Source organism: Pristiophorus japonicus, chromosome 13 (genome assembly GCF_044704955.1).
Source record: "Pristiophorus japonicus isolate sPriJap1 chromosome 13, sPriJap1.hap1, whole genome shotgun sequence".
NCBI classification, from domain to species: domain Eukaryota; kingdom Metazoa; phylum Chordata; class Chondrichthyes; family Pristiophoridae; genus Pristiophorus; species Pristiophorus japonicus.
This window is the reverse complement of record NC_091989.1, coordinates 28,926,877-28,953,766: the sequence shown is the minus strand read 5'-3', so window position 1 is coordinate 28,953,766 and position 26,890 is coordinate 28,926,877. Positions and strand designations below refer to the sequence as shown.

General features: G+C 51.7%; 1 protein-coding gene across 1 annotated transcript in view; it reads right to left on the bottom strand.

Moving 5' to 3' along the window:
- kcp (kielin cysteine rich BMP regulator) overlaps positions 1 to 26,890 on the bottom strand; it is a 370,984-nt gene that overhangs the window by 289,719 nt on the left and 54,375 nt on the right. Inside the window, exons 10-13 of the mRNA XM_070897288.1 lie at positions 23,696 to 23,772; positions 23,007 to 23,103; positions 16,207 to 16,274; positions 9,726 to 9,822 (exon numbers count right to left, since the gene is read on the bottom strand). Coding sequence (XP_070753389.1) covers positions 9,726 to 9,822; positions 16,207 to 16,274; positions 23,007 to 23,103; positions 23,696 to 23,772 — 339 coding nt within the window. The remainder of the gene's footprint in view (positions 1 to 9,725; positions 9,823 to 16,206; positions 16,275 to 23,006; positions 23,104 to 23,695; positions 23,773 to 26,890) is intronic.

Sequence of the window (26,890 nt, the reverse complement as noted above, 5' to 3'; positions counted from 1 at the left end):
GGAGTTACTTGGACACTAGTGACGGGAGGTGGGGAGTTACTGGGACACTAGTGATGGGAGGTGGGGAGTTACCTGGACACTAGTGATGGGAGGTAGGGAGTTACTTGGACACTAGTGACGGGAGGTGGGGAGTTACTTGGACACGAGTGATGGGAGGTGGGGAGTTACCTGGACACTCGTGACGCGAGGTGGGGAGTTACTTGAACACTAGTGATGGGAGGTGGGGAGTTACCTGGACACTAGTGACGGGAGGTGGGGAGTTACCTGGACACTAGTGATGGGAGGTGGGGAGTTACTTTGACACTAGTGACGGGAGGTGGGGAGTTACCTGGACACTCGTGATGGGAGGTGGGGAGTTACTGGGAGACTAGTGACGGGAGGTGGGGAGTTACCTGGACACTAGTGACGGGAGGTGGGGAGTTACCTGGACACTAGTGATGGGAGGTGGGGAGTTACCTGGACACTAGTGACGGGAGGTGGGGAGTTACCTGGACACTCGTGATAGGAGTTGGGGAGTTACTTGGACACTAGTGACGGGAAGTGGGGAGTTACCTGGACACATAGAAACATAGAAACTAGAAGCAGTAGTAGGTCATTCGGCCCTTCGAGTCTACACCGTCATTCAGTTTAATCATGGCTGATCCTCTATCTCAACACCATATTCTCGCTTTTTCCCCATACCCCTTGATGCCTTTTGTGTCTAGAAATCAATCTATCTCCTTCTTAAATATATTCAGTGACTTGGCCTCCACAACCTTCTGTGATGGAGAATTCCACAGGTTCACCACCCTCTGAGTGAAAACATTTCTCCTCATCTCGGTTCTAAATTTCCTACCCCGTATCCTGAGACTGTGACCCCTTGTTCTAGACTTCCCAGCCCGGGGAAACATCCTCCCCGCATACAGTCTGCCCAACCCCGTCAGAATTTTATACATTGCAATGAGATCTCCTGTCATTCTTCTAAACTCTAGTGAAATAAGCCAAGTCGACCCAATCTCTCCTCATATGACAGTCCTGCCATCCCAGGAATCAGTCTGGTGAACCTTCGCTGCACTCCCACTATGGCAAGTATATCCTTTCTTAAGTAAGACGACTAAAACTGCACACAATATTCCAGGTACGGTCTCAGAAAGGCCCTGTATAACTGTAGTAAGATATCCTTGCTCCTGTACTCAAATCCTCTCGCAATGAAGGCCATCATACCATTTGCCTTCCTAACTACTTGCACCTGCATGTTTGCTTTCAATGGCTGATGTACAAGGACACCCAGGTCCTTCTGTACATGGACACTTCCCGAGTTATCACCATTTAAATAATACTTTGTCCTTATGTTTTTCCTACCAAAGTGGATAACTTCACATTTATCCATGTTATACTGCATCTGCCATGTGTTTGCCCACTCACTCAACCTATCTAAATCGCATTACAGCATCTTTGCAACCTCCTCACAGTTCACAATCCCACCTATTTTTGTGTCATCAGCAAACTTGGAAATATTGCATTTAGTGCCTTCATCCAAATCATTTATATATATTGTGAATAGCTGGGACCCAAGCACTGATCCCTGTGGTACCCCACTGGTTACTGCCAGCCACCCCGAAAAAGTCCTGTTTATTCCTACTCTCTGTGTCCTGTCAGTTAACCAATTTTCAATCCATGCAAGTACATTACTCCCAATCCTATGTGCTTTCATTTTGCACACTAACCTCTTATATGGGACTTTATCAAAGGCCTTCTGAAAATCCAAATACACTACATCCACTGGTTCTCCCTTATCTATTCTATCAGTTACATCCTCAAAAAAACTCCAGTAGGTTTGTCAAGCATGATTTTCCCTTCATAAATCCGTGTTGACTTTGTTTAATCCAGTTGATATTATCTAAGTGTGCCATTATCACATTCTTTATAATAGACTCCAGCATTTTCCCGACTTCTGATGTCAGGCTAATCGGTCTGTAATGCCCTGTTTTCTCTCTCCCTCCTTTTTTAAATAGTGGGATTACATTTGCCATCCTCCAATCTGCAGGAACTGTTCCATAATCTGTAGAATTTTGGAAGATGACAACCAATGCATCCACTATTTCCATGGCTACCTCTGTTAGTACTCTGGGATGCAGATCGTCAGGCCCTGGGGATTTATCGGCCCTCAGTCCCCTTAGTTTCTCCAGCACTATTTTCTTACTAATAATCATTTCCTTTAATTCCTCTTGCTCACTAGACCCTTGGTTCCCTAGCATTTCTGGGACGTTATTTGTGTCCTCTTCCGTGAAGACAGAACCAAAGTATTTATTTAATTGTTCTGCCATTTCCTTGTTCCACATTATAAATTCTCCCATCTCTGTCTGTAAAGGACCTACATTTGTCTTCATTAATCTTTTTCTTTTTACGTACTTGTAGAAACTTTTGTAGTCGGTTTTTATGTTTCTTGCAAGTTTACTCTCATTCTCTATTTTTCCCCTCTTAATCAATCTCTTGGTCCTTTTTTGCTGAATTCTAAACTGCTCCCAATTCTCAGGCTTGCTACTTTTTCTGGCAACTTTGGATAATTCCTCTTTGGATCTAATGCTACCCTTAATTTATTTTGCTAGCCATGGTTGGGCCACTTTTCCTTTTGTGTTTTTACGCCAGAAAGGAATGTATAACTGTTGTAATTCATGCATTTGTTCCTTATGTTAGCCATTACCTATTTCATGCCTTTTAATGAATCTTCCCAATCTATCATAGCCAATTCATTCCTCATACCTTCGTAGTTTCCTTTGTTTAGATTTAGGACCCTAGTTTCGGATTGGACTACTTCACTTTCCATCTTAATAAAGAATTCAATCATGTTATGGTCACTCTTCCCTAAAGGACCCCGCACAACAAGACAGTTATTTAACCTCATTACAGAATACCAAATCTCGGATAGCCTGTTCCCTAGCAGGCTCCTCAACATACTGGTCTAAAAAAACCATCTCGTACACACTCCAGGAATTCATCTTCCACAGTATTATTACTAATTTGGTTTGGCCAGTCTATATGATACCACGATGGGAGGTGTGGAGTTACCTGGACACTAGTGATGGGAGGTGGGGTGTTTCCTGGACACTAGTGGCGGGAGGTGGGGAGTTACCTGGACACTAGTGATGGGAGGTGGGGAGTTACCTGGACACTAGTGATGGGAGGTGTGGAGTTACCTGGATACTAGTAATGGGAGGTGGGGAGTTACCTGGACACTAGTGATGAGAGGTGGGTGTTTCCTGGACTCAATGACGGGAGGTGGGGAGTTACCTGGACACTAGTGATGAGAGGTGGGTGTTTCCTGGACTCAATGACGGGAGGTGGGGAGTTACCTGGGACTAGATTTTGCACTTTCTTTGCATGCGTAACGTCCATTTTACCGCTGAAATGACGTATAACGCCCAGATATCGCCCATTTAGCAACAAAATGGAAATTGATACCCATTTTTCGGACACTTATCGTCAAGCGGTATTTTTACCATGTGCGTAACGTCGGGAAAAAATAATACCATCTGCCCACTTTTCTTGGGCGGAATCATCAGACTGGGTGAAATCAATGCGAATAATATCGCCCAGATTTCCCCACTGTCTCACCACCCCACACATCGCTGCATTAGACAGGTCATGAAGGCCCTGTACGCACAAAGGATGGACTTTATCAGCTTCCCCATGAACATGGAGGCTCAGACTGACAGGGCTGGAGCATTCTACCGCATTGCTAAGATCCCCAGGGTGCAGGAAGTAATACAGTGCACTCACATCGCCATGCAGGCACCTTCTCAGGACCCAAAGCTTTTTTGTAACAGAAAAGGATTTCACTCGCTGAAGGTCCAACTAGTTGTCGACCACAACCAGATAATAATGGCAGTGAATGCCAAATATCCGGGCAGCTTCGATGAGGCTCACATCCTGCATGAGAGCACCATCTCTGACATGTTTAAGAGTCAGCCACACGGACAATGCTGGATGCTTGGTGACAACCGATATGGCCAAGCCACCTGACTGATGACCCCCGCAGCATGACACCCACACCGAGGCCGAGAAGTGATACAACCAGAGCCACAGAGACACATGCAATGTGGTCCAGAAAACAATAACTGTGCTTAAGCAGCACTTTAGATGCCTGGACCGCTCAGGATGTGAGCGACAATACAACCCTGAGCAAGTAGCTAAATTCATGGTCGTGTGCTCCATGCTGCACAACCTGGCTATCAGGAGGGGACAAGAATTGCCAGAAAGGAGTGATGCTCCATCTCAGGAGAGAGAGGAAGAGGAGGATGAAGGGTTGGACGCTGACCTAGGGCCAGACAATCAGGATGGCTATGCAACCATGCCCACGCCCCCCCTCCAGACCACAGGAAAGGGCCCATGGTGGCTACATAGCTGTAAGGCTCTTACGGGAGGAGCTGATATCTGAACGATTTACCTGAAAAAATGTTGCTGTGAGTGACAATGCTGACACACTGCTGTGTGTGTGTAGCTCAGACATCAATGGTGGCCATTACCTTGGTGCCAGTTAAAGTTTACATTGATTGAAGTTAAGTTTTATTTAACCCTTTCATGCTAAGGAATCACCAGTGTGTAACGGTCCAGCTATCTGAGACAATGCGCAGCAAGGTAATGTTCAATAAAAATTTTTGATACCGACATTGGTCTGAAACCATAAGTATCACAGGCAAAAATACCCCATCCCCGCCCACACCCCACTTTTTCGACCATTGACATCAATCAAATGGTCAACATGTTCAGCAACACAGAATACAAAGGCAAAGCAGGAGGGTGGCCCCCTCCCCCCATACATTACAACAAATTGCATACACCCAGATAGATATAACACAGCCATCACCTGCGGACATGCACCTCACTTTCCTTCCCCCCTCCCCTTCTTCTCCCCACTTCTACCCCTTCCCAACGGGAGCGTGGAGTGCTGAGAGTGGAACATTCTCTGATCCAGAAGCAGGACCTTAGTCCTGCCTCTCATCTGTCGTTGGCACTGGTGGTGCAGAATCTAGGGGTGGATTGCCACGCTCCGGGACCACTGGGAAGCCTGTGCCAGCAGTGTTCCTGGCTATCGCCTCCAGGGCCTCCGCCATCCATGGAACGTAGTCAGTCATGGTGGACAGCTGTCGGGATATGCCCCCCAATGCATCAAGGATCTGGTCACCAATGTCTACAGTCCTCCTGGACAACTGTACCATCTCTCCGCTCCCATGTGGCACTCATGGAGCAGACCTGCCGTGTCCACAAAACCTCAGCCGGGTCGGCGCTGTCCTAGGGACAAATGGGATGCCCTGTGGCGAGGTGCTTGGGGCTGGTACCTCCAGAGTGGAGACGGGAACGGCCGGAGGAGCACTAGATGGCCATGGGGTGGAATGCCTTCTGGAGCCTGGTGATGCAGGCTCCTCGAAGTCCGCGCTCTCATCCGTAGAGAACAGACCCAGTGGATTGACGGGCGAGAATCGGACCTCCTCAGCACCAGATGTAGGATCGTCCGGTGAGTCCGGCCCCACGCCCCCACCTTCTGGCCTCGCCTGGGGCCACGCTGCTGGCTGAGCTGCAAAACACAAATGACGTTATTAGAGGAGAAGGGGTTGCTCGGGTCACAAGGTGATTACAGCGCTACACACAGCATATGCACGACAAAAGCACCACTGCTATCAAAATCATCACAGACATCACATTTCATGACCATCAACACATTCTGCATTGCAATGATTTTCATTGGGCCATCATTATTTACAGGACAATTGTAGAAATCATCTAGCATATATGATTGTTTGGATATGAGTGGGTGTGGCATCAATTAACTTTACATCACACAATGGTGTAAACTTTACTCACGTGGCATCACTTCAGGGTCTGCAGCTGCTTACGTGGCTGTCCGGGTGTGCTTCCCCACGAGTGTGAGCACCCGCTCCTCCATCTCATTGATGTCACTGGTGACTGGTGGCCCCCCACCCGTTCGCCTCTGCACGAACCTCATCGTTGATAGCTTCTGTAAAAGGTGACAGTACAACATGGCATGAGATCATTGCTAGGTACTGTTACAGAGACTGATACAACACATAACCGACAGATGTAATCATGATTATTATGATAATTATCATTCTTTACCTAAAGACGTACACCGTTACTGCAGGCTTTGACTACAATATTCCCGGTAAAAGTGCAAGACCTCACATCTGCTGATAGTCACTCATGACTTACATTTCAAATTATATAAATACATCAATACATGTAAATCAATGTAATACTTACTCTTGCGGATCCCACAAGGTCATTCCATCGTTTGCGGCATTGGTTTCCCTCACGCACCTCATTGGTCGCCGACGAGACCACCTCTGCTATCTCGGCCCATATACTCTAGTAGGCCTTTGGGGTGGGCTTCCCACGCCCCCCCCGGGTCAAATCACCCCAGCGTAACTCGAACTCCTGCAGGAGGGAGGCATTTACCTCGACCGAGAGCCTCCTTGCTCATTTGCGCCCTCCAATGTGCTCCTCTTCCAGCTCACTGCTCTTGCCAGCGTCAGTCTCCACAGCGTGCTGTGACACCTCCTCCTCTCTCTACATTATAGGCCAAATTCGGGCAAATATGTGGCTGGTAACAGCTACTTTTTGTTTCCCTATTTGCTGTAAAGCTCTAAACTCTCCCTCGTTCCTCCCAAAGTAGCCACACAACAGCCACACACGCTTTCAGTCCCTCTGAGCTCCCTCTCTCTCTGTCTCCTCTTCTATGCATGTCATGATGATTCGTGACCTCCTGAATCGCGGGAATCGAGCGTTGCCATGCCGTTGCTAAGGACGGCGACACTTTACGGCAGAAACTCAGAGATTTAACGCTACCGCTCATTTCATATCGCTCGCGGTAACGTCCAATTTCAAAAATGGAGACGAGAGGCTTTGAGAATGGGCGACAAGCCGGCAATCTGAAAAACAATTTTTACCGCCCATGCCAGAAATACAGCCCAAATTTTGGCGATCTGCACAAAAGTGTAAAATCTAGCCCCTGGTCACAAGTGACAGGAGTTGAGAAGTTACCTGGACACTAGTGACCGGCAGTGGGGAGTTACTTGGACATGAGTGACGGGCAGTGGGGAGTTACTGGGACACTAGTCACAGGCGGTGGGGAGTTACCTGGACACTAGTGATGGGCGGTGGGGAGTTACCGGGACACTAGTGATGGGCGGTGGGGAGTTACCGGGACACTAGTGATGGGCGGTGGGGAGTTACCGGCACACTAGTGATGGGAGGTGGGGAGTTACTTGGACACTAGTGATGGGCGGTGGGGAGTTACCGGGACACTAGTGACGGGAGGTGGGGAGTTACTTGGACACTAGTGATGGGCGGTGGGGAGTTACTTGGACACTAGTGACGAGCGGTGGGGAGTTACCTGGACACTAGTGACGGGAGGTGGGGAGTTACCTGGACACTAGTGACGGGAGGTGGGGTGTTACCGGGACACTAGTAACGGGAGGTGGGGAGTTACCTGGACACTAGTGATGGGAGGTGGGGTGTTACCGGGACACTAGTGATGGGAGGTGGGGAGTTACCTGGACACTAGTGACAGGCGGTGGGGAGTTACCTGGACACTAGTGACGGGAGGTGGGGTGTTACCGGGACACTAGTGACGGGTGGTGGGGAGTTACCTGGACACTAGTGACAGGCGGTGGGGAGTTGCCAGGACACTAGTGACGGGAGGTGGGGAGTTACCGGGACACTAGTGACAGGCGGTGGGGTGTTACCGGGACACTGGTGACGGACGGTGGGGAGTTACTGGGACACTGGTGACGGGAGGTGGGGAGTTACCGGGACACTAGTGACGGGAGGTGGGGAGTTACCGGGATACTAGTGACGGGAGGTGGGGAGTTACCGGGACACTAGTGACGGGAGGTGGGGAGTTACCGGGACACTAGTGACGGGAGGTGGGGAGTTACCGGGACACTAGTGACGGGAGGTGGGGAGTTACCGGGACACTAGTGACGGGAGGTGGGGAGTTACCGGGACACCAGTGATGGGAGGTGGGGAGTTACCGGGACACTAGTGACGGGAGGTGGGGAGTTACCGGGACACTAGTGACGGGAGGTGGGGAGTTACCGGGACACTAGTGACGGGCGGTGGGGAGTTACCGGGACACTAGTGACAGGTGGTGGGGAGTTACCTGGACACTAGTGACGGACGGTGGGGTGTTACCGGGACACTGGTGACGGACGGTGGGGAGTTACCGAGACACTGGTGACGGACGGTGGGGAGTTACCGGGACACTGGTGACGGACGGTGGGGAGTTACCTGGACACTAGTGACGGGAGGTGGGGAGTTACCGGGACACTAGTGACAGGCGGTGGGTGATTACCGGGACACTAGTGACAGGCGGTGGGTGGTTACCGGAACACTAGTGACAGGCGGTGGGTGGTTACCGGGACACTAGTGACAGGCGGTGGGTGGTTACCGGGACACTAGTGACAGGCAGTGGGGAATTACCGGGACACTAGTGACAGGTGGTGGGTGGTTACCGGGACACTAGTGACAGGCGGTGGGGAGTTACCGGGACACTAGTGACAGGCGGTGGGTGATTACCAGGACACTAGTGACAGGCGGTGGGTGGTTACCGGAACACTTGTGACAGGCGGTGGGGAGTTACCCGGACACTAGTGATGGGAGGTGGGGAGTTACCGGGACACTGGTGATGGGCGGTGGTATGTTACCGGGACACTAGTGACAGGCGCTGGGGAGTTACCGGGACACTAGTGATGGGAGGTGGGGAGTTACCGGGACACTGGTGATGGGCGGTGGTATGTTACCGGGACACTAGTGACAGGCGCTGGGGTGTTACCGGGACACTAGTGATGGGAGGTGGGGAGTTACCGGGACACTAGTGATGGGCGGTGGGGTGTTACCGGGACACTAGTGACAGGCGGTGGGGAGTTACCGGGACACTAGTGACGGACGGTGGGGAGTTACCGGGACACTAGTGATGGGAGGTGGGGAGTTACCGGGACACTGGTGATGGGCGGTGGGGTGTTACCGGGACACTGGTGACAGGCGGTGGGGAGTTACCGGGACACTAGTGACAGGCGGTGGGTGATTACCAGGACAATAGTGACAGGCGGTGGGTGGTTACCGGGACACTAGTGACAGGCGGTGGGGAGTTACCGGGACACTAGTGACAGGCGGTGGGGAGTTACCTGGACACTAGTGACGGGAGGTGGGGAGTTACCGGGACACTAGTGACGGGAGGTGGGGAGTTACTGGGATACTAGTGACGGGTGGTGGGTGGTTACCGGGTCACTAGTGACAGGCGGTGGGGAGTTACCGGGACACTCATGACGGGAGGTGGGGAGTTACCGGGACACTAGTGACGGGCGGTGGGGAGTTACCGGGACACTAGTGACAGGCGGTGGGGAGTTACCGGGACACTTGTGACAGGCGGTGGGGAGTTACCCGGACACTAGTGATGGGAGGTGGGGAGTTACCGGGACACTGGTGATGGGCGGTGGTATGTTACCGGGACACTAGTGACAGGCGCTGGGGAGTTACCGGGACACTAGTGATGGGAGGTGGGGAGTTACCGGGACACTGGTGATGGGCGGTGGTATGTTACCGGGACACTAGTGACAGGCGGTGGGGAGTTACCGGGACACTAGTGACAGGCGGTGGGTGGTTACCGGGACACTAGTGACGGGAGGTGGGTAATTACCTGGACATGGAAATGGGATGTCTGAAGTTACCTGGCCGGCAGACGGGACAGCATTCCCCAGGTGGCTTGTACTGGTTCAGACAGGTGAGGTCAGTGCAGGGAACTCTCTGGCACTGGATGTTTCCATTCTGCGGAGAGACAAACAAGTTCGAAAATTATCCTCATTCGTGATTTAATCAGTAATTCTGCTCTGCAGCATTTTCATATTCTGTCATTAGAGTGGCCGCAAAGATAGAAAATCCCACAAGTCCAATCTCCAGGACAGTGCTTGTCGCAGGCAATGACGCCAAAACTGCCGGACTAGAAATCTCCGCCAACCTTTAGCTCCAATCCTTTCCTTGCTGGATGATTCAGCCCAACACGTGAGGAGAAGGAAAGATTGCATTTCTACAGCACCTTACACGTCCCAAAGAGCTTTACAGTCAATGAAGTACTTTTGAATTGTAGTCACTGCTGTAATGTAGGAACTGCGACAGCCAATTTGCACACAGCAAGATCTCACAAACAGCAATAATATAAATGACCCAATAATCTGTTTTTAGTGACGTTTGTTGAAGGATAAACATTGGCCCAACGTCCTTATAGGGAAGTGGAGCTGAGTCCATGATCAGATCAGCCATGATCTTATTAAATGGTGGAGCAGGCTCGAGGAGCCAAATGGTCTACTCCTGCTTCTATTTCTTATGTAACACCAGAGAGGACAGCCCTACTTTGCTTTCAATAGTGTCATGGTATCTTTTACTTCCACCTGAGAGGGCAGATGGGACTTAGTTTATTGTCTCATCTGAAAGACAGGATCTCCAACAGTGCAGCACTCCCTCAGTACTGCTCCTTCGACAGTGCAGCGCTCCCTCAGTACTGCCCCTTCGACAGTGCAGCGCTCCCTCAGTACTGTCCCTCCGACAGTGCAGCACTCCCTCAGTACTGTCCCTCCGACAGTGCAGCACTCCCTCAGTACTGTCCCTCCGACAGTGCAGCACTCCCTCAGTACTGTCCCTCCGACAGTGCAGCACTCCCTCAGTACGGTCCCTCCGACAGTGCAGCACTCCCTCAGTACTGTCCCTCCGACAGTGCAGCACTCCCTCAGTACTGTCCCTCCGACAGTGCAGCACTCCCTCAGTACTGTCCCTCCGACAGTGCAGCACTCCCTCAGTACTGTCCCTCCGACAGTGCAGCACTCCCTCAGTACGGTCCCTCCGACAGTGCAGCACTCCCTCAGTACTGTCCCTCCGACAGTGCAGCACTCCCTCAGTACTGTCCCTCCGACAGTGCAGCACTCCCTCAGTACTGTCCCTCCGACAGTGCAGCACTCCCTCAGTACGGTCCCTCCGACAGTGCAGCACTCCCTCAGTACTGTCCCTCCAACAGTGCAGCACTCCCTCAGTACTGTCCCTCCGACAGTGCAGCACTCCCTCAGTACTGTCCCTCCGACAGTGCAGCTCTCCCTCAGTACTGTCCCTCCGACAGTGCAGCTCTCCCTCAGTACTGTCCCTCCGACAGTGCAGCACTCCCTCAGTACTGTCCCTCCGACAGTGCAGCACTCCCTCAGTACTGTCCCTCCGACAGTGCAGCACTCCCTCAGTACTGTCCCTCCGACAGTGCAGCACTCCCTCAGTACTGTCCCTCCGACAGTGCAGCACTCCCTCAGTACTGTCCCTCCGACAGTGCAGCACTCCCTCAGTACTGTCCCTCCGACAGTGCAGCACTCCCTCAGTACTGTATTGGAGTATCGTCCAGATTATGAGCTCAAGTCTCTGGAGTGGGGCTTGACCCCACGACCTTCTGACTCAGGCGCGGATTGTAGCCACTGAGCCTCGGCTGACACCTGACAGGAAGGTAGAGGAAGGGAGTAGGAATTGAGTCCCGGATGTGTGAAGACTGAGCGGTTGATCCTTGCTGTGTATCTTTGATGGGTCTGTGGCCAGCAAACAGTGCCCACGAGCTGTCCTGTGCCTGGTAGTGTATAGCCCATCGCATGAGCTGCTTTGTTATACACCTCTCACTCCCTGGCCGACCCTGCACACACCCTCCACTCCCTGACCCTCCACTCCCTGACCGACCCTCCACTCCCTGACCCTCCACTCCCTGACCGACCCTGCACACCCTGACTGACCCTGCACACCCTGACCGACCCTCCACTCCCTGACCGACCCTCCACACCCTGACCGACCCTCCACACCCTGACCGACCCTCCACTCCCTGACCGACCCTCCACTCCCTGCACCTCCACTCCCTGACCTACCCTATACTCCCTGACCGACCCTCCACTCCCTGATCAACCCTGTTATGTATTGTCCAAGTACATTAAATGTATAAGTACAATGGTGCGCCACAGAGGGCGCTGTGGTGGGAGACCTGAAAGTACCTGCGAGACAGAGTATAAAAGGCTGCCCACCACACCTGAGAGGCACTCTGGAGTTACACAATAAAGGACTAAGGTCACAGCAGTTATTACATCACCAGACCGTGTGGAGTCAGTGATTTGAGTGCTACATACATCACATTGGCAACAAGGACACGGATGAACTTCACGCAACCATGGCCACTCTGGGCTCGCTAAAGGATTTTACTGTGGGCAATGATTGGGAGGCCTTTACGGAAAGGCTTGAGTACTACTTCACAGCAAACAACCTGACGGCGGACATGGATGCAATGAGAGATAAGCGTAAGGCGATATTGCTTTCCAGTTGTGGAGATGAGGTTTACTGTCTCGTCAGGGATTTGCTGGCACCCGCGACCGCCAGGGACAAGTCATACGAGGAGCTGACTCAACTCATTCGTGACCAGTTGAAACCAAAGGAGAGCATCCTCACAGCCAGATACAAATTCTACCATCACTGCAGATCTGAGGGCCAGATGTCACCAAATATGCTGCGGACCTCAGGAGACTCGCGGCGCCGTGTGATTTTGGGGCACACCTTGACGAGGCTTTGCGGAACGTTTTTGTTATGGGGATTGGCCACGAGGGCCTCCTTCACAAGCTATTAGCCACGGAACCCACAGTCGCTCTGACAAAGGCCATCACCATCAGCCGGGCACATATGACCTCGACTTGCAGCACCAAGCAAATGATCCACACAGTCTCGAACCCGGCAGGCACTGTCCACAGGATAGCGCCCACCACAGACAAAACTGCAGAACGTGGCTCTGCCCGGGGCAGAGAGCACGGACCTCGGGGTCCTGGAACTCAGAGTCCGCTGAGGGGGGGGCCGATCAAGCAGCACCAGGCTGGCGCTATGGAGGAAGAACAGAGGGAACAAAGTAGAAAGAAAGGGGAAAAATGGCCCAGAGCAACCCATCTTGACTCTGGCAGAAGTGGCTCCCTGGACTCGATCAGTCACAGTCCCTGTGAGGGCGGCCTCCGTACTTGCTGCCACATCCGCCGCTCTGGCTCGCGTTCTCCCGAGTCACGCCAGCCGCCGCAACCTCCACTCCCACCGCTGTCTCCACACTTGCCGCCCCACCTGCGGCCGCCACCATCGCAGCCGCTACCGCCGCCCGACTTTTCCTCTGCGTGGGCCCCCCGGATCCGCCGGCCATCGATGGACCTCCCGCTCATCGCCCGCAGCGCCCCGCCAACCCGCCCCCCAGCAATCGGCCCGCACCTGCAAAACTGCTCTTCCAGGGTCTGCTCGTCTGTGGAGGCTGAGGCTGCAGGATTGTTTGAGGTCAGGAGTTCTGGGCTGCTGTCACCTGTGTGTGGATTTAGGCTCCAGCTCCAGCTCGGTCGGCGCTGCTCTTTGCGAACCCGGGGAACAGCAGTCTGTGGAGGAGTGATGAAGTCTTCTCAGCTTTGCAGCAAGTACGGAGGCTGCCCTCACAGGGACTGTGACTGATCGAGTCCAGGGAACCACTTCTGCCAGAGTCAAGATGGGTTGCTGTGGGCCGTTTTTCCCCTTTCTTTCTTCTTTGTTCCCTCTGTTCTTTCTTCGCCAGCGAGCTCAAGATAGTGGTGAGCCTCGTGGCAACAGAGCTCTGCAGACAAAGGCCAGCAGCGCAACTAAATTGGCGGCGCCCAAGGGAAGCCTCGTGGGAACCACAAGATGGCGTCTTAAAAGGGAAATGCACCCGGGAGTCTTAAAAGGGCCTTATACCGTTGGCCGTCTCCACAATGAGACTTTTGTAAGGCTATGTGAATGTAGAATTACGACTTATGATAAGAGTTAATATTTTAATGCTGAATGGTTACTGTGTTTAAAAATATGGATATGAATTTCGAAAAGAGTTAATACCATGGGGTACAAATAACAGGGATATGGATCCGTGACTAACGTGACTAATGGGCTAATGTGATTTTCGATTTAGGTGATTCATGCAATGGTTCAGCAGCTGCAGATGAGCAGCCAAAGCGACTACTTTCTGAGAACAGAGGCAACGCACCAGTTGCGATACCCTGTCTCAGCGCAGCCCATTACCTCGGGTAAAAAGGGACTGTGTATCGACACCGTACCTCACCCAGAGGAGCTGGGATTAAATAACTGTTCAGTGTACCCGCAAACTTTTGACACAACATCTGTACCACATATTATATCTACCATACACATGTACCGTCTATGTATACCTGCTTTCGGTTGGAGGTTGTGCTCGTGTACTTTATCACCCATGTAAGGACTGCAAACACCACGTGCTTGCACCGGATCGCAAGCATAATCTCCACATGGGGGAGAAGAGGGAAGTGGATGGTCATGGACTCACACTCACAAATCAACCAGGGCGAACAAGGCCGAGGTCACCGGCAATGGCTTTTGGAACTGGTGGGGGGGCGGGGGAGTGAGATGTTATGTATTGTCCAGATACATTAAATGTATAAGTACAATGGTGCGCCACAGAGGGCGCTGTGGTGGGAGACCTGAAAGTACCTGCAAGACAAGAGTATAAAAGGCTGCCCACCACACCTGAGAGGCACTCTGGAGTTGCACAATAAAGGACTAAGGTCACAGTAGTTATTACAGCACCAGGCCGTGTGGAGTCAGTGATTTGAGTGCAACATACATCACCGACCCCGCACTCCCTGACCTACCCTGCACTCCCTGACCTACCCTTCGCACATTCAGCACACTCTGCACACACCCACCTTACACAAGCACTTGGTGCAAAGGTCTTGGTGACTCTGGCCATTCCGCAGTCTGCGCCTGTTATACAGGCACCCGGTGCATTCGGGGCAGCACTTGCCCCGTGGGGTGATGGGATGCTGGCAGTGAACAGTTTTACATGCCTTTGTGGTGCACTGGACTTGGCCATTCTACAGGGGAGACCGAGAGAGGAACAAATAGAGAACGTTAGAATCTTTATTAAATCTCCTCTATCATCTAATGCAAATTCCAGTTAAATTTAGCACTTTGCTCATGATGAGCACACAGGAAAACAAACCCACAATCATTGCGAGGTCCCGTCAGTCCAATTTCTTGCATTTCCTTTGACCCCTATCCTCTAATGAAATCGCCAACTCCTTTTGAAGTGCAGGTCCACACGGCCCCACAGTGAGCCTGAGATACCATCACGAACCTTGACTTTGCTCAGATGCGCCGAGGGTGTCACGACCCCTGACCTGGCACAGATGCACAGGGAAGGTCACGACCCCCTGACCTGGCACAGATGCACAGGGAGGGTCACGACCCCCTGACTGTGGCGAATTCTGATGAGGGTACAAACCATTCAGGCCGGGGTCGAGAGCGTGCAGCCTGTTCACAATCGGGCCTCATTAGAACGGAATCGGTGAGCTGCTTGAGGGAGGAGGAGGAGAATCTGCTGAATTTCCCATGATGCCAGAATGAGCCAATGGGATTGGCGTATCCAGGGGGGAGGGGGATCCGGGGTGATAGATCAATCTTGGGCAACCCAGGGCGAGGGTGAGCAACCTTGGCCGATGGCAGGGGGCGGGAAACCCGAGGCGAGCGGGACAATCTAGCAGTGGGCGAGAAGGTTTTGCTGGCGGGGACGAACATTCAAGCCAGATTTGGGAGTGACCACAGCGCGGAGTTCCAGTTGGCCCTGTGCACGGTAACCCTAGACTGTGTTGGGGAGTTACGCAGGACCCCAATTGAAATATTGGAATAAAGGCCCGCCTGTTGCGTGCTGGGGAATTGAGTCTACAGTTGGGCGCTGGGTATATTAGCATTCTGCTGCCCACTGCCCCAGTGATCAGCTAGACAGGGGGGGGTTACGGAAATCACCCCTCGCTCGGTTTATTTTGCCCCGGTAACATTTTCCCCTCCACTGAGCTCCCCTCAAGGCTCTTTCTCATTTGCCCTTCAAATATCAGGGATCAAACCCGTAACATCTGAAACTTTAAAACAGGCTCCTGAATTTCACATCAAACCGTTCCAAGTCCCTCAGGTGCAAAAATCAAAGCAACGGTTTCGAGTGGACCCCACCAATGGGGACGTACTCCTGTGCGGGACAGACTAAGCCCATACACTGGGCTCCTGCACCTATCTCCCACCCAGGGGTTCCTTCGCTCCATTTCTGTGTCCCTGATGAGAATGCTGTCGTATGTCACAAGGTCCTCCTACCTCACAGGAGCAGTGTTTACAAGCCTCGGACTTCCAGCTCTCCCCATGAGATCTTCCATCAGCACAGCCTGCCAAGCAAATCGACAAAACACGTTACAATACCACAGGGCCTGGGGACAGGGGCAAAAGTGGAGACAAACGCACACACACACACACACACACACAAACATACATTCACAAACACACACACACACACATAGACATTCACACACACACACACACATAGACATTCACACACACACACACACATAGACATTCACACTGTTATGTATGCAAACCTCACCAATGTGTAAGGCTTGCCACCAGGGGGCACACCTGTGGGAGACCTAAGGGTCACCTTAGCACCCTGGGCAAGCAGGTATAAAAGGCAATCCACCATGCTGCTTCCTCACTCTGAAGTTACATTAAAGAGACCAAGGTCACAATGGTTTGAGCTTACAACACAGTCTTGTGGAGTTATTCTGAACACAATAATTGGCGACGAGTTACAGATCACGAACTTTCACGCAGTAATGGCTGCCATTGGTATTCTTGAGAGATTTGTTGAGGGTAATGATTGGGAAGCCTTCATTGAGCGTCTCGACCAGTACTTCGTGGCCAACGGGCTGGACACGGCTGAGGCGGCGATCAAGCGCAGGGCGATTCTCCTCACCGTATGTGGGTCTTCGATATAAGGCCTCGGCACGCTGGTTTGGGAACACCTCAAGCTAAAGGAGAGCATCCTAAAGGCCAGGTATCGCTTTTACACGCCCCATCGCTCCGAGGGCCAGAACATGGAGAGCTTTATCGCCGACCTAAGACGCCTTGCGGGACAGTGCGAATTTGCCAGACCTTTGGGGAAAATGTTACGGGACTTTTCCGTGCTTGGAATCGGCTACGAGGTCATTCTTCGCAAACTGCTATCTGCCAAATCCCTAGATCTGAGCAAGGCCATCACAATAGCCCAGGCTTTCATATCCACGAACGACAACACGAAACAGGTATCTTCACGGCATCAAAGCTCACCGGCAAGTACTGTGCATAAAATAATGCCTTCAGCAGACAGAACTGTACATGGCAGGGCCTACACGACTGCAGAGGCTTAGCCTAGGGTGACTCAGAAGCCGCTGTGGGGCATGAATGCTTATCCATTAACACCATGTTGGCGCTGCGGGGGCAGTCATAGAGCCCATCAATGTCGATTCAAGCCCTATGTGTGCAAGGGCTGTGGAACAATGGGACACCTCCAGCGAATGTGCAAACGACCTCTGATTCACCACATGGCAGAGTCAGCATGGATCACGTTGAACAAGCAGGAGAGGCGACGCAACCTCGGGACAAAGAGGAAGTGTATGGGGTACACAACTTCACCACCAAAAACCCTCCGATAATGTTAAAAGTTAAACTTAACGGCATTCCAGTCTCCATGGAATTGGACACGGGGGCGAGTCAATCAATCATGAGCCAGAAGGCTTTTGAGAAACTGTGGGGCAACAAGGCTCAGAGGCCAAAACTGAGCCCGATTCACACAACGCTGCGCACTTATACCAAAGAACTCATACCTGTTATCGGCAGTGCGGCAGTGAAAGTATCGTACGACGGAATGGTGCATGATTTAACACTGTGGATTGTACCAGGCGATGGCCCAACGCTGTTCAGCAGAAGCCGGCTTGGAAAGATCAGATGGAACTGGGATGACATCAAAGCACTGTCTTTGCTGGATAACCAGGTGCTAAACAAATTCCCGGCGTTATTTGAGCCAGGCATCGGCAACTTCACAGGCGCCAAGGTGCAGATCCATCTTGTTCCTGGGGCACGGTCCGTTCATTACAAAGCCCGAGCAGTCCCGTATATAATGCAAGAGAAAGTCGAGATCGATCTGGACAAACTTCAATGAGAGGGAACCATATCGCCAGTCGAGTTCGTGCCGGTGCTAAAGAGCGATGGGACGGTCAGAATCTGCGGGGACTACAAGGTAACAATCAATCGAGTCTCGTTACAGGACCAGTACCCACTACTTAAAGCGGAGGACCTATTTGCAATGCTAGCAGGGGGAAAGTCGTTCACCAAGCTAGATCTAACCTCTGTTTACACGACACAGAAGCTGGCTGAACCATCAAAGAAATTGACGTGCATTAACACGCACAAAGGACTGTTCGTGTACCACAGGTGCCCCTTTAGGATTCGCTCGGCTGCGGCCATCTTCCAGAGGAACATGGAGAGTCTGCTGAAATCGGTTCCATGCACCGTGGTGTTCCAAGACGACATCTTGATCATTGGTTGCAACACCATCCAACACTTGCACAACCTGGAAGAGGTTCTAAAGTGACTGGACAGAGTGGGACTCAGGCTGAAACACTCCAAGTGTGTTTTCCTGGCACCAGAGGTCGAATTTCTGGGGAGAAAGATTGCGGCAGACGGCACAGACCCACGGACTCCAAGACGGAGGCCATCAAGAATGCACCCAGACCAGAGAAGGTGACGGAGCTGCGTTCGTTCCTGGGACTCCTCAAATATTTTGGTAACTTTCTACCGGGGTTGAGCCCTTTGCTGGAACCCTTGCATTTATTGCTACGCAAGGGTGATGACTGAATTTGGGGTAAATCTCAAGAGACAGCCTTTAATAAGGCCAGAAACCTGCTATGCTCGAACAAGTTACTTGTATTTATGACTCGTGTAAACGTTTAGTACTAGCTTGTGATGCATCGTCGTACGGGGTCGGTTGTGTGTTACAGCAAGCAAATGTGCCAGGCAAAGTGCAACCGGTTGCGTATGCGTTCAGAAGATTATCCAAGGCTGAAAGAGCCTACAGTATGGTTGAGAAAGAAGCATTAACATGCGTATACGGGGTTAAGAAAATGCACCAATACATATTTGGTCTCTGGTTCGAGCTCAAAACCGACCACAAACCGCTTAGTTCACTGCTCTCAGAAAGTAAAGGTATTAACACCAATGCTTCATCCCGCATCCAAAGATGGGCACAAACATTGTCTGCGTATGATTATGTAATCCGCCACAGACCAGGCACTGAGAACTGCACTGAAGCCCTCAGTCGGCTATCATTGCCCACCACCGGGGTGGAAATGGCTCAACCCGCAGACTTGCTTCTGGTAATGGATGCTTTTGAGAGCGAGGGGTCACCCGTCACGGCTCGCCAGATCAGGACCTGGACTAGCCAAGACCCTGTGCTATCACTAGTAAAAAGCTGCAACCTTAATAGGAGCTGGTCAACGGTTCCCGGGGAAATGCAAGATGAAATTAAGCCGTTCCACCGACATAAGGATGAATTGTCCATCCAATCGGATTGTCTCCTATGGGGGAATCGTGTGGTTTTGCCAAAAAAAGGCAGGGAAACATTTATACATGACCTATACAGTACCCATAGTCATGATAAAGGCTATCGCCAGGTCGCACGTTTGGTGGCCCGGCATTGACTCCGAATGGGAGTCATGCGTACACAATGCAACACTTGCTCACAGTTGAGCAACGCACCCAAGGAGACCCCATTGAGTCTGTGGTCATGGCCCTCCAAACCGTGGTCCAGGGTCCACGTAGATTTCGCTGGCCCTTTTCTAGGAAAGATGTTTCTAGTAGCAGTGGACGCTTACTCTAAATGGATTGCATGTATAATAACATCATCATGCATGTCCACTGCCACCGTTGAAAGCCTCAGGGCCATGTTCACCACCCATAGTTTGCCCGACGTCCTTGTTAGTGACAATGGACCGTGTTTCACCAGCTCATAGTTCAATGAGTTCATGACCCGCAATGGCATTAAGCATGTCAGGTCTGCCCCATTTAAGCCCACATCCAATGGTCAAGTGGAACGGGCTGTCCAAACCATCAAGCAGAACTTGAAATGTGTAACGAACAGCTCCTTGCAGACCCGGTTATCTCAGATCCTGCTCAGCTACCGGACGCGCCCCCACTCACTCACTGGGGTTCCCCCTGCAGAATTGTTAATGAAGAGAGCACTCAAAACCAGGCTCTCCTTAGTCCACCCAGATCTCAATGATCATTTAGAAACCCGGCGTCTCTGGCATAACGTGTACCACGATCGCGCGGCTGTATCGCGTGACATTGAGGTTAATGATTCTGTGTTTGTTCTCAATTACAGTCATGGTCCCAAATGGATTGCTGGTACTGTTTTAGCCAAGGAGGGGAATAGAGTGTTTGTTGTTAAACTGTTGAATGGGAAAACATGCAGAAAGCACTTGGATCAGACCAAACTGTGATTCACTGACAACCAAGAACAGTTTGAAGAAGACTTTACCATCTATGATCCACCAACACGGACCCAACCAGCAATCGCCCTCGCTGTCAACCACGAGGATGAACCCACCATGCCCGATAGTCTGATCAGACCAGCCACACCGCAGTGTAGCAATGATCTGACCATCTCACCCAGGCCAGGACTTCAAGTCAGGTGATCGACCTGGGAACACAGAGCGCCAGGTCGCCTCAACCTGTAAATAACCTGTACATAAGACTTTGGCGGGGGAGTGATGTTACGTATGCGAACCTCACCAATGTGTAAGACTTGCCACCAGTGGGCACACCTGTGGGAGACCTAAGGGTCACCTGTGCACCCTGGGCAAGCAGGTATAAAAGGCAATCCACCATGCTGCTTCCTCACTTTGGAGTTACATTAAAGAGACCAAGGTCACAATGGTTTGAGCTTACAACACAGTCTTGTGGAGTTATTCTGAATATAATACACACACACACACATACACACACACACACACACACACAAACAGACATTCCCACACACACACACACAGACATGCATTCACAGACACACACATAGACACAGACACACAGATACACACACAGACACACACACACAGACATTGACACACACACACACAGATTGCTACATTTGTGTTAGGCAAGGGTATTAAGGGTTAAGGAAGCAAGGCAGGTAGATGGAGTTAAGATGCAAATCAGCCATGATTTAATTGAATGGCGGAACGGACTCGAGGGGCTAAATAGCCTCATTCTGTTCCTATGTTCTACACACTTACACACAACCACCACATAATGAATGTCAGACTCTGAATAGCTCAGAATCACTGAAAATTCCAAATTATTTAGCAGCCTCATGATCAATGTTCCCCGTAATGTTTTGGGGGCCTGCGAGGCCCATTCAAATGTCCAATGTTGCGTGTTTTTTTTCAATGTAAAAGCTGGCTCACCGACTGCGTGGGACACCTGGAGCGCTGCACAGCTTAAAGGGAACATTGTACATGATACATAAAAACACATCACTTCCTTATTCAGTCACATAACAACAATTTGCATTTATATCGTGGCTTACCGCAGGAAGATGTTCCTACCAAGGTGCTTCACAGGGGCGTAACCAAACAAAAATTAACACCGTCAAATAAGGAGCCATTAGAACAGGTGACCCAAAACACCCACACCCCCTCCCCTCCCCATCCCCCCTTGGGATCCCCCCCCCCACATCGGAACCCCGTCTCTCCCCATCCCCCCTCGGGACCCCAACCCTCCCCCTCCCCCCTCTGGATCCCTCCCCTCCCACCCCCCTCGGGACCCCGTCTCTCTCCCTCCCCCTTCGGGACCCCGTCTCACCCCCTCCCCACCCTGGACCCCTCCCCTCCCACCCCCCCCGGGACCCCGTCTCTTCCCCTCCCCAACCGGGACCCCAACCCTCCCCCATCCTTCCCCCGACCATCCCCCTCCCCTCTCGGGACCTCTTCCCTCCCCTCCCCTCTCGGGACCCCGTCCCTCCCCATCCCCACTCGGGACTCCATCCCTCCCCCTGCCCCCTCGGGACCCCGCCCTCCTCCATCCCTCCCCCGACCCTCCCCCTCCCACCTCAGGATCCGACCCTCCCACCTCGGGACCCCGACCCTCCCCCGACCCTCCCTCTCCCCCCTCGGGACCCCGTCCTTCCCCCATCCCTCCCCTGACCCTCCCCCACCCACCTCGGGACCCCTCCCCAGACCCTCCCTCTCCCACCTCGGGACCCCGTCCCTGCCCCATCCCTCACCCGACCCTCCCCCCTCGGGACCCCAACCACCTCGGGACCCCTCCCCTCCTCCGACCCTCCCCCACCCACCTAGGGACCCCTCCCCTCCCCCCTCGGGACCACGTCCCTCCCCCATCCCTCCACCCTCGGAACCCCGAGCCTCCCCTCCCACTCACCAGCTTACGGAGTGTGCAAGGTGGGAGGCTGGCCAGAAGAGAATTAGAATAGTCAAGTCTCGAGGTAACAAAGCCATGGATGAGGGTTTCAGTCGCACATGAGCTGAGTCAGGCGATGTTATGGAGGTGGAAGTTGGCGGTGATGGAGCGGCGTGTGGTTGGAAGCTCAGCTCGGAGTTAAATAGGATGATGAAGTTGTGGAGAGTCTGATTTAGCACGAGACAGTGGTCAGGGAAGGATGGGGGTTGTGGATCTAAGAGAGACACAGTCGCACGTTGCCAGCATCGATCACCATGCCTGATACTCCTGCCTCGAGCAAACAATGCATCACAGAGTAAGCAGGGAAAGCAGCCACAGTTCTGAGGGTAACATACACCTTTGTGAGCATGCTCACCACAGGCCAAACCCCCGATCTTGAGTTTCTCTACTCTACACTCGCAGCTCAGCACATTAAACTGTTGGCAGCACACTCGGTCCCTGCTCCCGCCCCCAGAGCTGTCTATGTTATTAGTGTGGGGGGGGGGGTAAGGAAGTGTGGTCCCACCAGATTTATGCCCAGTTTCTAGGATGAACGATTGTAAGACAGGAATCAAGAGAATAAATACCGAACAGATCAGCGACAGCGAGATCTCCCGGCGCTCAGCACTCACCATGGGGACACTCTGGGCAGCAAGATCCCGGTCTGTGCACAGCATCCTTACAGCTCAGAGCCTGGCACTGCACGGGGGCACAGGACACATCTCCATTCTTCAACACAACATCAAGCATCTGATCAGTGACTGGCTTCACAACAAACCCCATCTCACAGAATACAACCACCAAAACAGCCTGTTACATTGTTTCATCACCCCGTCCCCTGAAGGTCTTGACTCTCTCCCCTTCCCCTGAAGGTGCTGACTCTCTCCCCTTCCCCTGAAGGTGCTGACTCTCTTCCCCTCCCCTGAAGGTGCTGACTCTCTCCCCCTCCCCTGAAGGTGCTGACTCTCTCCCCCTCCCCTGAAGGTGCTGACTCTCTCCCCCTCCCCTGAAGGTGCTGACTCTCTCCCCCTCCCCTGAAGGTGCTGACTCTCTCCCCCTCCCCTGAAGGTGCTGACTCTCTCCCCCTCCCCTGAAGGTGCTGACTCTCTCCCCCTCCCCTGAAGGTGCTGACTCTCTCCCCCTCCCCTGAAGGTGCTGACTCTCTCCCCCTCCCCTGAAGGTGCTGACTCTCTCCCCCCTCCCCTGAAGGTGCTGACTCTCTTCCCCCTCCCCTGAAGGTGCTGACTCTCTCCCCCCTCCCCTGAAGGTGCTGACTCTCTCCCCCTCCCCTGAAAGTTTTCTCTCTCCTGTGTTTACTCACCAAACACACACAAGATGTGCAAGTGTCGAGGATGACTGAATCACCATTCTGAAAAGTCTGCCCGTTGTAGCTACAACCTTTAACAGGAAGAAGATGGTTTGAAAATTATTTCAAATTCTTGAGCCCCAGCCCCGATCCACCTGAAGATTAACTGTCCTTCCCCTGGTCACCGTGCTGCGTTATCGGGACTAAAATACCAAACAGAAATATCAGGCACTTGGAACAACAAATCATTATTCTTCCCAAACTAAATCCACGCCCCCCCAATCCCTCCTCCAATCCACTCCCCCTCCCACAATCCCTCCTCCAATCCACTACCCCACCCCACCAAATCCACTCCCCCACTCCCCCAAATTCACTACCCCCCCAATTTACTCCCCTCTCAATCCACGCCTCCACTCCACTCCTGCCCCCAATCCCATCCAGTATCGGCACTCTCCCCTGAACCTTGTGAACAAACACATCTATTAAACTCTCTCTAACCCTCTCTACCCCGTATCTCTCTTTAGATTCACTTTAATTAAATTATTGCTTATTGCCGTCTCTTTTACACCTTGTGGTATTCCCAGATCTGGATCATGTCCCTCCGACTCCTTCCTCTTTAGTCCCTTACATTTTTCTTCATAACTCAATCTCCTAAAAACCTGAACTGCCCTCGACACTCTTCCCTCATCCTTCACATGGATCTAAATATCCGATTTGAGGTGGGGTACCCTGTACTGTACCCACACTCCAGAACTGGTCCCACTCTTCTGTACAATGTCACTGGAACTTGTTGTGATCTGTAGCTCAGTTCCCTCCTAATTTACCTAATTAATAACAGCCTCACATTGACCACATATTTTTTAGATGTCGGTGATCAATCCCAAACATTTCATTCTCTGCTAACAGACAGCCCCCATCACTTCCGATAGACACCATCTGACCTTCATATCCACAGGAGAATCCATCTGCTAGATCTCAGACCATCTACATCATTGTCCAAGTCCCTGATACTCAGCCCCTACATTATCTAAAAGGGAGAAGGGGAGAGGGCGGTAGGGCAGGGGAGCAGATGGTAAGGGCAGGGGAGCGGGCAGAAGGGGCAAAGGAGAGAGGTTTAAGTAGACGGTTTGTAGTGCAGAAGCCGGGGTTATCTTTGCTCTCACTGGGGGGTTTTGTGAATTTTTTCCCCTTGTTGGTCTTCGCCTTTAACAGCTTCTGTAGGTCATTTGCATTTTAATATTGATGAGAATACATCGAGCAAGCTTCAGGGAATGATGGACAGGGAATGGGCTGTACCATCGCAAGAAGAACAGCATTGACTCGGGTCCTGGGCTGGGTGTCGACAGGTCACAGGGTCTGGGCAGGGCAGCTTCGAGCAGGAGACAGCACCACCCTGGCACATACATAGCTGACATCCAGGCTGCCAACTCGAACCATCCACGTGACTCATGCCCGTATCATCTATACAACCTGGAATGAAGAAAATCAGAGTCGTAAAGAGAGAGAGCGAGAGTGTGTTAGAGAGTGAGAGAGTGCGAGTTACAAACAGGGAACAATATGGAGAGAGCAATAAACAGAAACAGGCAGGTCCATCAGCGAGGGATAGCTACAAACAGCCGATTAACAGTATCGGCAGCATCGACAGATCATAGAGCGACAGATTCTCACCCTCAGATGTAGAATGTTATAGCACAGAAGCTGCCCATCAATGCCCAGCGTTGTTCTTTATGGGTCTAATCCCCAAACATGCCAAATGTCGGAGGTTCTATCCGATAATCATCTTGTTGGAGGCCTGTTTCGTACTGGCATTATCGCTAAACACAGACTGATGGGTCTCCCCATTCTGAGGGTCGACAGATCGGATGAACATATTCCTGGATTTTGATCACGTGACACACGAGCACGTGACATTTTTGAAACCCTTGTGTACGGCCAATTGTGTAAGATGATGGGGATCACAATCATAAGAAATAGGAGCAGGAGTCGGCCATATATGGCCCCTCAAGCCTGCTCTGCCATTTAATACAATCATGGACTCCCGCTCCCCATAATTCCTTATTCCTTTATTGATTAAGAAATTGTCTATCTCTGTCTTAAATTTATTCAATGACCCAGCTTCCACAGCTCCCTGAGGCAGAAAATTCCACAGATTTACAACCATCTGAGAGAATAAATTCCTCCTCGTCTCAGTTTTAAATGGGCGGCCCCTTATTCTAACATTATGCCCCCTAGTTGTAGTCTCCCCTATCAGTGGAAACATCCTCCCTGCATCCACCTTGTCAAGCCCCCTCATAATCTTATACGTTTCGCTAAGGTCACCTGTCATTCTTCTGAATTCCAATGAGTAGAGGCCCAACCTACTCAACCTTTCCTCATAAGTCAACCCCCTCATTTCTGGAATCAACCTAGTGAACCTTCACTGAACTGTCTCCAAAGCAAGTATATCCTTTCTTAAATATGGAAACCAAAACTGCATGCAGTATTCCAGATGTGGCCTCACCAATACCCTGTATAACTGTAGCAAGACTTCCCTGCTTTTATACTCCATCCCCTTTGCAATAAAGGCCAAGATTCCGGGCCTTCCTGATCACTTGCTGTGCCTGCATACTAACCTTTTGTGTTTCATGCACAAGTACCCCCAGGTCCCGCTGTACTGTAGCACTTTGCAATTTTTCTCCATTTAAATAATAACTTGCTCTTTGATTTTTTTCTGCCAAAATGCATGACCTCACACTTTCCGACATTATACTCCATTTGACACATTTTTACCCACTCACAGCCTGTCTATGGCCTTTTGCAGATTTTTTGTGAACTCCTCACACGTTGCTTTTCCTCCCATCTTTGTATCATCAGCAAACTTGGATACGTTACACTCAGTCCCTTCTTCCAAGTCGTTAATATAGATTGTAAATAATTGGGGTCCCAGCACTGATCCCTGCGGCACCTCACTAGTTACTGATTGCCAACCCGAGAATGAACCATTTATCCCGACTCTCTGTTCTCTGTTAGGTAGCCAATCCTCTATCCATGCCAATATATTACCCCCAACCCCGTGATCTTCGTGCGACTCCAACAGCAATTCCCAAGCTTTGGTTCGACAAAGAACAGAGGGGCCAAAATTCAGGGTATGTATAAAGCCCATTTCTGCAGTTTTGCGGCGGCCATGTGGCGGAATCGAGTGTCCAGCCGCGTCGCAGTCCAATGGCCGCC